Source organism: Castor canadensis, chromosome 11 (assembly GCF_047511655.1).
Source record: "Castor canadensis chromosome 11, mCasCan1.hap1v2, whole genome shotgun sequence".
In the NCBI taxonomy this organism is placed as follows: Eukaryota; Metazoa; Chordata; class Mammalia; order Rodentia; family Castoridae; genus Castor; species Castor canadensis.
In genome coordinates this window covers 14,702,942-14,712,995 of record NC_133396.1, presented here as the reverse complement: position 1 = coordinate 14,712,995, position 10,054 = coordinate 14,702,942, and the positions used below count along the sequence as shown (strand labels likewise).

Genomic DNA, 10,054 nt, shown 5'->3' with positions numbered 1-10,054 from the left:
CTAAGTGGAATCTTTAACGCTAAAAATGAAGAAAGTCTTGACAAAACTATTTTGGGGAGTATAGCGAGTTATTTCCGTGGGGCCGCCACACCAGGGAGAAAGTAGCCACTAACCAGTCACAGCGCCTGCGTGACCTCCGACCTTTCACCCCGCGCCTTTCTTGGCGCTTTAGTACGCAACTTCCGCTTCCGCCCCTCCCGCCAAGGGCCGGCCTAAGGGATGTGGGCGTGGCTCTGAGGCAGGAGGTTAAAGATGGTGCCTTGTTGGGGGCGGGTCTCGCGAGGGGCGGGATTTGAGGCATTCTCAATTGGGCAGCTAGGTAGAAAGCTCGGCTGGGTTGGGCGGGGTTGAGGATTAGTAGCCGCCTCTGGGTAACTGGACTCTGGCTGCCAAATCTCTGGAGGCCGGGAGAGGCCGACCGGCCTACAGCAGATCCTGGATCAGGAACCTCCCAGGCAGGAGCGGAGTCAGGATCGGCCCAGGCCCAAAGCAGGTCTGTGAGGAACTCGCAAATTTGGAGTAGGAAATCCTGGAACCCGGATTGACAAACCCCGGAACCCGGAATTAAGATCGGAAAGTCCCGGATCGCGGAGCACCGCGAGTGGAGCGGACTCCTTGTGGAGCCCGGACACCGGATCGCTGCACCGCAGGACGGGACGGAGCGATGTCGGGTCGTGGCGCGGGCGGGTTCCCGCTGCCCCCGTTGAGTCCCGGCAGCGGCGCCGTTGCCGCGGCCCTGGGAGCGCCGCCTCCCCCAGCGGGACCCGGAATGCTTCCCAACCCGGCTCTCAGGGGCCCGGGGCCTGTTGGAGGCATGGGGGGGCCTGGGGCCGCCGCCTTCCGCCCCATGGGCCCCGCGGGCCCCGCGGCGCAGTACCAGGTGAGGAAGACAGGCAGCGCCTCGAGGGCTGCTGGGCAGGACTCCCTGGGGCCTTGAGTGTCCTGTGGACCCACTGTGTAGACTAGACGGCACAGGGACCTGCAGAGGGATCTGTCGGGAGCCAGCGGAGGGCCAGGCCGGAGACTCTGGGGCTAGTGACAGAGTTGGGGCATATGGGAGAGGGACTCTGCAGTGGAGGATTTGGAGCAGTTTGGAGAATCTGGCGCTTCCTGCACTGGGATTCTGAGTAACTGAGAAACGGAGCCGTCGCGGAGCTAGAGATTGCGGTTGTGGGCAATCGGGTTAAGAAGTCTACGGCAGGTCTTAGGGCGGGGGGTGGGGTCCTGGGAGGTGATGAGAAGTTTTGGAAAAGGGCCCTCACTGAGAAACCAGGGTTACCCTGCATTGGCCTCCGTCCCATTCCAAGTCTGCTTTTTTGTTTTTTTTTTTGTAGCTGGGACCTGGCAGAGCTCTAGCATGACTGAGATGGCTCCCAGCTGCTAGAGGAGGAAGGAGGTCTGGCTTCCCACGGCATGGGAGGCTAAAGAGAGGAATCAGGGATTGCAGCTTGTGCCTAGGAGCCTTGGCCTGCATGACTCTGGGTTAGACCAGAGACAGTGGTGGCCAGGCCTGAGGAAGGCCCAGCCCAGTAACACCATTCTGGGCAGACTCTTTCCTGGGCTTGCTGCCTGGTGTCAGTGTCCAGAAGTTGATGAGTCTGGAGATGCCAAACCACTCCTCTGAGCCCTTGCTGGTCTCAGGCTGGAGGAGTCTGCAGCTGCAGGAGTTGTTTCAAAGGGTACTGTCTGCCCCCTCTGGCTTTGAAGGGAGGGTCTCAGGTTGCAGCTTCAAAGGCAATGGAGAGGCAGAGACTTGATCCTTAGGGTGGCTTTGTGAGGAACTCAGCCTGACCCAACTGGTGGGGCTCATCGGTCTCCAAGTGCAGTTGTTTCAGGTTGCTCCAGAATTTGTTTTGCAATGCTGGGGCTTGAACGTAGGGAGTTGTGCATGCTCTGAGCTATGTCTCTCTCCCCATAATGCATGGGATCCTTTCCCTGCCCCCTTTTCACTTTTATTTAGCCTCCTGATTCTGGCAACAACATATCCCAGCCCATATGCCCCAAACTTTGACACTGGCTTCTTGCTAATGTCCCCAGGTGTGCATATGGCTTCCTTTGTTCTCTCCTGGTGTCTCCAGGTAGAGATTCCAGAAATAGATCTTCACGTAGTATATATATATATCCCACCGGAACCCCCAAGTGCTCATTTCCTAAAGAGATACTTAACTGAGATTAGTGGTTTTTCCCTTACTTCCCATTCCCCCTTCTTCCTCAGAAGAAAACAAAGGTTCTGAGTATCAAGAGACTGGCCTGGTCCCAAGGATTGCAGTTGGGGTCCATTTTTCCCATTTTGCTCTCCCTCTTGGATATTCATAGGCCCCGGGTGTTTCTGAGGGGTTCCTGCTTCAGAAGTTCCAGCCCCTGGGCCCGCTAACTGAGACTCATCAAACTTCTTGTGGGCCTTTGGACTTGGGAGGACCTGGAATAGTTTCTTTGACATGCAACCTACAGAAAATGAGCCCTAGGAAAGCTGTGGGGAGGATGGAGTCTACCTTGTTTTGTGAGCAGTGGTCTTGGGCCTGTGGTAAGGCCAAGCTGACTGGCTGGCTAGCCCCTGGCTACTAGGTGTGGGAAGCAGGAGAAGGTTCTGAGCCTAGGCTTTCCATCCCACCTGTTTAACATCATCATCATTTTCATCGTCTTTCTCCCCCACCCCAACTCCTTCCTCTAGGAAAGGGCTGAACAGATAGATGGGAAGAAGGAGAACCCAGCTAACTTTGGTTGAATTTCCAAGTCCAGTTGTATGACTTCCAGGAGAAGACTTGGGATCCAGGAAACGAAAGGATTTCTGTCTGTTAGGGTGAGCAGGAAGAGCAAGGATTTGAGGTGCAAGAAAGGGGAGACTGTTGAAAGAAGGAAAGTATAGAAAAAAAGAAAAACAAACAAACAAAAGAAGTGTAGCCCACCTTCTTTCAGAAAGTTGTTCTTTCTGGAGACTTTAAAAAAATGAAAACAAAACTTCATGCATTGCTGGGTTCACTCCAGAGAGTTCAAGAATACTTTCTCTTCATGGGGTAGAAGGGGTTCTGTTCTCCATCAGGGCCCTTAGCCTAGGTGCAGGAGTATCAGGGCTGCAGGCTTTGGGGCAGGGCAGAACACGCTCATCTAGATCCGCACCTGAAGCCGGCAGCATCAGGCCCAGCCTCCTGCCCTGCTCTCTTTGGTAGTGTAGAGTCAAGCCTAGGATTTTGCCTGATGCTTCACCACCTTCTGGGCTTCATGGACTGAACCAGGCTTACCTATCCCCGTTGAGAGTTTGGGAGTTATGGCTTTAGGTTTTTGTTTTTTTTTTTAAAAGAGTTACTGGCACTTCAAAGCCCAGGTATGGAGCTTGGCAAGGCTGAGCTGGATCTTGAACTGCAAAGAGTCTTCCCCTGGGGCTATTGGTAAGCTGGGGTCTTGGAGCCCAGCCTGAGGTCTGGAGCAGATGTCTGGTGGGGCCTGTTTCAGGCCCTGCCTGTGCTGCCTTGTCTTGGGTTTTCTTGTTATCTGAGCACCTGCCAGGAGGCCTGGGTGGTGCTGCAGGTTTTGTGAAACCTAGTGAGGAGCTTCTTGGAGACTACAGGGCCCTAACTCACACTCTGCAATTATTCCTTCCCTTCGTCTCAGGCACTGGGAAAAACTGGGATGTCTGGGCCAGGGCTTACAGCTGTGGTCACCCTGTTTTTGTTTTTGTTTTCCTTCTATAATCTCTGGTTGTGGTTGATTAAGTCAGAGAAACAGGCTGTCTTTTGCCTTTCAGCAGCTCTGATGAATCTCTTCCTGATGGGGAGAGCCTTGAGGCAGGACTCCCAAGGTCCCAGGGCCCACTTTTAACTTCTCATTCTCCAAACACTTCCCTTCCATCCTATCCCTTCCCCACATCTCTGGATCATGTTTCTTTCTCTCCATCTGGTCATGAATCTGATCCTCTGTGTTGGGAACATGAATTTGGTGCTAGATGAAGACGAGGGGGAAACTCACATCTCCAGGATGCTGGGATGGGGGAGGGTCTCTTGGTTTGATGAGAATCTCCACCCAGCCTGGCCTGGTTGGCTGGTTATGCTGGTTGCATAATTTGGACCCTGGGGCCAGCCCTGTGAAGCTGCCAGGGACAATGTGTGCAAGGCAGGGCTGCCAAACAGGCCTTGCAGGCAGCAGCCATGCAAGGGAGTTGGGGGTGGGGTTACTCCCAGAGGGGTGCCACAGAAATGTTGGGGAGCTGGGCCTCCTGTGGGAAATCCTTCTGCAGGCTTCTAAAGAAGCTACTCAATGTCACCCAGACTGCCTCTGTGACTCTGTGACCCCGTGACTCTGCTTCTTGCATCTCAGGCCAGTCTCATCCCCATTCTCTAGCTTGGGATGGCTAGGATTAGGTTGAGGCAGTAGCAGTGTGGCTGCCAGCTGGCTCCTGGACCCTGGGCAGAGTGCAGATGTCAGCTGCTGTCACTCCCATGGGCCACCCAGGAGCCATAGCTTCCCTTTTGGGGTCTTCTGGCATAGAGGGATAGAGATGTGGCAGTAGGGAGTTGAGAGAAGAATCCAGTTCTGGTTGTGGTAGGAGCCATATGGTGACCAGATGGTGTCTGTACTGTGCCTGAGGCCAACCTCCAGTTGGGACAAGTACAAGCTATCCTGTTCCAGTTGCTCACCTTGGGTGCTGTTGACTAATGGGCTTGCCAGCCCACCAACTGCCTCTCTTCCCCCAGTCACATCGTAAGACTGGTGACAGGGCATGGCATTGGAGCTCTGCCCCATCAGCCTGCTTATATACTCCTGAATCTCTCTGCCTGGCTGTGATATTACTCCTAGACCACCCCTGCCATGCTTCTTCCTCAGAATATGGAAGAAGGAAGTGGGTAGTGAGATGTCTGAGGGCCCAAGAGTGCCTCAAAGCTGGCTGGTCCCAGAGCAGGGCACAGCATACTAGGGCTGGAAGGTGACAATGGGCCCTGAAAAGGTACCCAGGCCCTTCCCTCTACAGGCAGCACTCCTCCCACCTCTGGGCTTTGGCAGCCTCATTTGCTGGCACGGCTGCCAGGGCGGTTGCAGGGGTGGGGTAGGTGTATTTTACACCTTTTCTTAGGCTCCTGCTCCCCTTTGTTCCAGGCCTCCAGTGGGGCTCCCCATGTGCTGCTCAGGGCCAGGCCTGTCTAAGGAAAGGGATGGAGGACATGGGTTATGGACCCCGCAGGGCACTGCCACTGACCTATGCACCCCCTTTCACTCACTTCTCCCAGCGACCTGGCATGTCACCAGGGAGCCGGATGCCCATGGCTGGTTTGCAGGTAGGACCCCCTGCTGGCTCCCCATTTGGCACAGCTGCTCCACTTCGACCTGGCATGCCACCTACCATGATGGATCCATTCCGAAAACGCCTGCTTGTGCCCCAGGCCCAGCCCCCGATGCCTGCCCAGCGCCGGGGGTAAGATCATCTGTTGCTTCCCCCAACCCACCAGCGTCTGGTGGTAGCAAAAGGGTTTTTCTATGAGCTTTGATGACTGGGAGATTCCTGACTCCCTAGGGGAGGGGACTGGAGGGATGGGATGGGTTAACCTCTTAAATGGGTTTTGTCCTTCCCAGGTTAAAGAGGAGGAAGATGGCAGATAAGGTTCTACCTCAGCGAGTAAGTGTTAGGAGGGAGGACTGCCCAGTGTCTGGCTGGCCAGAGTGGGAGGCTACCTTTCCCAGCTCTGGGATGGGGAATGAAGGGAGGAAAGAGCCAGAGCTGCCTGAAGCAAGCTATTGAATTCCTTCTCCCTCAGATTCGGGAGCTTGTCCCAGAGTCTCAGGCATACATGGATCTCTTGGCTTTTGAGCGGAAGCTGGACCAGACCATTGCTCGCAAGCGAATGGAGATCCAGGAGGCCATCAAAAAGCCTCTAACGGTGACCAACCCAGCCTTCTCAGTCTGCACTGTCCCTCTTTGGTAGTTTTCTAGGGCCAAGCAGGGTTGGCATTGGCTAGAGCAGCATTTTTCACCTGTAGGAAACAACCTAAAGTACAGTTGGAACTCAGTTTAATGTGTTGGGACCAGCATGGATTTTGGTGTTTTTTGAGAGGGATCTTGCACTCATCAATCTCCTGCCTGGATTTCCCAAGTCCTAGGATTATAGGTGTGCATTACCATGCTTTGCCCAGCATGTTTTAAATGAATGTAAAAGTAGTAGAAAATATAAAAAAGGACTTGATAGTAGTGAAAGTAATACTTCATGAAATATTTGTTTCACATGTATGTATGTATGTGGATTCTGGGTGATTTAAAATGCACATCTTTATGGATCATGGTCAGAAGTTTGAAAGCTGCCAGACAGAGGGTAGATATGGGTAGTTCCTTTCTCTTTTCCCATCCTTCTCTGTTAAGACAGTAATTTAGAATAGTACCCAGAGTGGTGAAGGCTTTCCAAGAGACTAGGGTATTTTGGAGCTATGGTGTGTGTTTGGCTTTCACTTAATATGAACCAGAGACTTTTCTTTTTTTCCTGATTGGATGGAGTCCAAGGGCCTTATACATGCTAGGTGACCTCTCTACCATTGAGCTACACCCTCAGCCCTAGAGGCTTCTGATTTGCTTGTCAGCATCCTGTATGTATATACCTGTCAAACCACCACCTCCACAGTTTGGCTTCTGATTCCCAGTGCCTACAAGGTAGAAGCCTGGCCCATAGCAGCCAGTATTATTGAATGAGTTCACAGGGGAAGATTGGGTAGCTTTTTCTAATCCGTCGGTCTACCCCTAGTTGATAGTTTTTCCTCTCTTCAGCAAAAGCGAAAGCTTCGGATCTACATTTCCAATACATTCAGTCCCAGCAAGGCAGATGGTGATAGTGCAGGAACTGCAGGGACACCAGGGGCAACCCCAGCAGCAGATAAGGTGGCATCCTGGGAACTCCGAGTGGAGGGAAAACTTCTGGATGATGTGAGTTGGGGAAGGTGTCTGGAGGGGAGGAGGCCTATGTGGATTTAAGACTGGGGCCAGTTAAGAAGTTTTTGGATTTGTTTAGTTTTTTTGGCTATGCTGGAAATCAAACCCAGGACTTCACATGTACTAGACAAATGCTCTAACTGCTACTGAGCTGTACCCCCAACCCAAGGTTGAAGATTTGTGAGGTTATTAAAACTTTACTGCAGACAGTGTTTGAGTGTCTTAATGTATTGTTCACTGGCTGGCAGTGGAGCTGCTTGGAGAGATTCTTTTCCTTGCTCCCATTTCTCACTTTTCCCAGTCTGACTGCTCCTCTGTGCCCTGAGCTCCAGGACTGAAATGTTGCTGCTTATTTGGGCCTAGTGAATAGCTTTTGGTTCAAGAAGTCAGCAGTACCCCCATCTCACACTCCTTTCCATCCCCAGCCTAGTAAACAGAAGAGGAAGTTTTCTTCATTCTTTAAGAGCCTAGTCATTGAGCTGGACAAGGAACTGTATGGACCTGACAACCACCTGGTGGAGGTGAGTGTGGCCCTGACACCTGGGAGTAACAAGCTGCCGGAGGACACCAAGCATAGGCTGATGTGTTGGTTGGGTGGAGTAATGGTCTTGATCCCCCCTCCCTTGGTAATAAGCTCTCCCCCCTCCTTTCTGACAGTGGCACCGGATGCCCACCACCCAGGAGACAGATGGCTTCCAGGTAAAACGACCTGGAGACCTCAATGTCAAGTGTACCCTCCTGCTTATGCTGGATCATCAGGTGACAGATGCCCTGGGGTCATGTCTGGTACCACAGGGACTTGTCAGGGGAGGGGAGCAGGTTTTTATAAACCCTTCCTGTCCCTGCCTTGTTCTTCTGTTTTGTTTTGCTTCACAAGAATCCCTCCTGACTCCCCCTGTCAATCCTTAGCCTCCCCAGTATAAATTGGATCCCCGACTGGCAAGGCTGCTGGGAGTGCACACACAGACAAGGGCTGCCATCATGCAGGCCCTGTGGCTTTACATCAAGCACAACCAGCTGCAGGATGGGCACGAGCGCGAGTACATCAATTGCAACCGTTACTTCCGTCAGGTTAGCAGGTGCCATCCTCCTCCTGTTCTCTCAGTCCCTGCCTTGGAGATTGCTCTAGAGCGCTAATGGGCTAGTTCTTGGCCAGTCTTCTTAACACCGTCCTTTCTGGTCCTGGAATAGTCCACTTCCCTATACCCTCAAGCATCACCAAGCCTTTGGTGCTTTTTCCAGATCTTCAGTTGTGGCCGACTTCGTTTCTCTGAGATTCCCATGAAGCTGGCTGGGTTGCTGCAACATCCAGACCCCATTGTCATCAACCATGTCATTAGGTAAATGGAAGGAGGGGGATCTTTAAAGAGCAGATTCACCCTTGGTTTTATCTAAAGCCAAAGAAGTTGCTTTCTTGCTATGAACAAGCACACAGAATGTGCCCCAAGTAGGAGGATGAACACAGCTTCCCCTTCCTTTCCTGTATGCTACCTATAGTGTGGACCCTAATGACCAGAAGAAGACAGCCTGTTATGACATTGATGTGGAGGTGGATGACCCACTGAAGGCCCAGATGAGCAATTTTCTGGCCTCTACTACCAACCAGCAGGAGATTGCCTCTCTTGATGTCAAGGTGGGTCCTCTGCCACCACAGCCTCCTCTAGGGGTAGTGTGAGGGGCTGGTTTGCCATCTTCATACTTATAGCATGTTAGGGATGAGACTTCTGGTTCAATCCTTTGGATTTTGGCCTGGGAACAGACTTTAAAGCTGGGGCACATCTGACACATACACCCTTTTTCACAGATCCATGAGACAATTGAGTCTATCAACCAGCTAAAGACCCAGAGGGATTTCATGCTCAGCTTTAGCACTGACCCTCAAGACTTCATTCAGGAATGGCTCCGTTCCCAGCGCCGAGACCTCAAGGTGTGAAGCTCTGGATGGTTCTTAACCCCAAGTACTCGTCTTCTAGTTCTGGGAAGACTGGTGCAGGGCTGGGGAATTACGCCTTGGCTTTCCCCCTGGCTCTTTGCAGATCATCACTGATGTGATTGGAAATCCTGAGGAAGAGAGACGAGCTGCTTTCTACCACCAGCCCTGGGCCCAGGAAGCAGTGGGGAGGCACATATTTGCCAAGGTGAGGCTCTACCCTGCTTGTCTTCCTTTGGTTGTGAGTAGCGGAGATTTAAGCCACGCTTTCCCTTCTCCAGGTGCAGCAGCGAAGGCAGGAACTGGAACAGGTGCTGGGAATTCGCCTGACCTAACTGCTCAGGGATCTCTTCCTTCCATCTCAGCCCTGGAGCCTTGCAGGGGACCACCCTCTGGGTCCTGGCTGAGGCAGTAGACACATAGGGGATGAGGGCTGTCTCCCATCCACCTTCTACTCCCCAGCGTTAGTTTCTTGTAGTGATAGGATTCCTGGTTGCTTGGTCCCCAAAGCCTTATTACTTACTTTTCGCATTGGCTTTAATTGGGTTCTCAAGATGCCTCTTCTGCCCCCTGCAGGCAGGCCCAAATAGAACTGCTGGAGGCTGTGCTTTGTGAGACATTTTGGAACCAAAGGCCTCTGGGTTTGCATGTTTACAGGCCCCAGCCTGGGGCCAGTGTCAGAGCTAGCTCTGGGGAGCTGGGTGAAGAAGAGGAAGCTTGGCCCAGACTCTTCTTAGCCTTTCGAAACCAAAGTTCTTTGCCATTCCTACAAGCCCAGCCTTGCTGCTGGTTTTTCTTTTCCTTTGGGTATTTGCACTATTTGGGGAGCAAGTTTTTCTATGTGGGAGCCACTTTTTTTGTACAAGGGTAAGTTGGGATTTTTCAGGGAGCCCTTTTTGGTGCCCTCCTTCCTTTTTTCTTTCCTCAATCTATGCAAGCGGCAATGGCCGCCATCATCTCCTGGGATGCCATGGGGCTGCCCCCCCACTAGATGCTTGGGCCAGGGGAGGTAGAGCCTCCTGTAGGGAGGGGTCATGCCAGTTTTCTAGCCGGGCCTGAGGTATAGGGGTGTGTGCATGGTGGAGGGCAGGGTAAGGTAAGGGGGGAGGCTGAGAGGACTGTTGTCCTTTGAAGTTCAGCAGAGGGTGGGCCTAGGGCTTGGCAAATACCACTTCTGGCAGGTTTGGAAATTTCCAAATAAATTCTTTTGTTTATTGGTG

The 10,054-nt window shown here is 52.5% G+C and overlaps 1 protein-coding gene across 2 annotated transcripts; it reads left to right on the top strand.

Annotated features, from left to right (window-relative positions):
• Positions 1 to 314: 314 nt before the first annotated feature.
• Positions 315 to 10,048, top strand: Smarcd2 (SWI/SNF related BAF chromatin remodeling complex subunit D2). Of its 2 annotated transcripts, XM_020185721.2 has the most exons (13): positions 319 to 880; positions 5,220 to 5,404; positions 5,563 to 5,605; positions 5,745 to 5,867; positions 6,743 to 6,898; positions 7,330 to 7,425; positions 7,562 to 7,663; positions 7,814 to 7,975; positions 8,147 to 8,244; positions 8,402 to 8,537; positions 8,709 to 8,831; positions 8,941 to 9,042; positions 9,116 to 10,048. In XM_020185721.2, the coding sequence occupies exons 1-13, from the start codon at positions 665 to 667 to the stop codon at positions 9,167 to 9,169; spliced, it is 1,596 nt and encodes a 531-aa protein (XP_020041310.1). In that variant the 5' UTR covers positions 319 to 664; the 3' UTR covers positions 9,170 to 10,048. The 2 variants fall into 2 exon arrangements, with proteins under 2 accessions (XP_073901509.1, XP_020041310.1); XM_074045408.1 differs by lacking the exon at positions 6,743 to 6,898 and having other exon boundaries at positions 315 to 880.
• Positions 10,049 to 10,054: the final 6 nt, after the last annotated feature.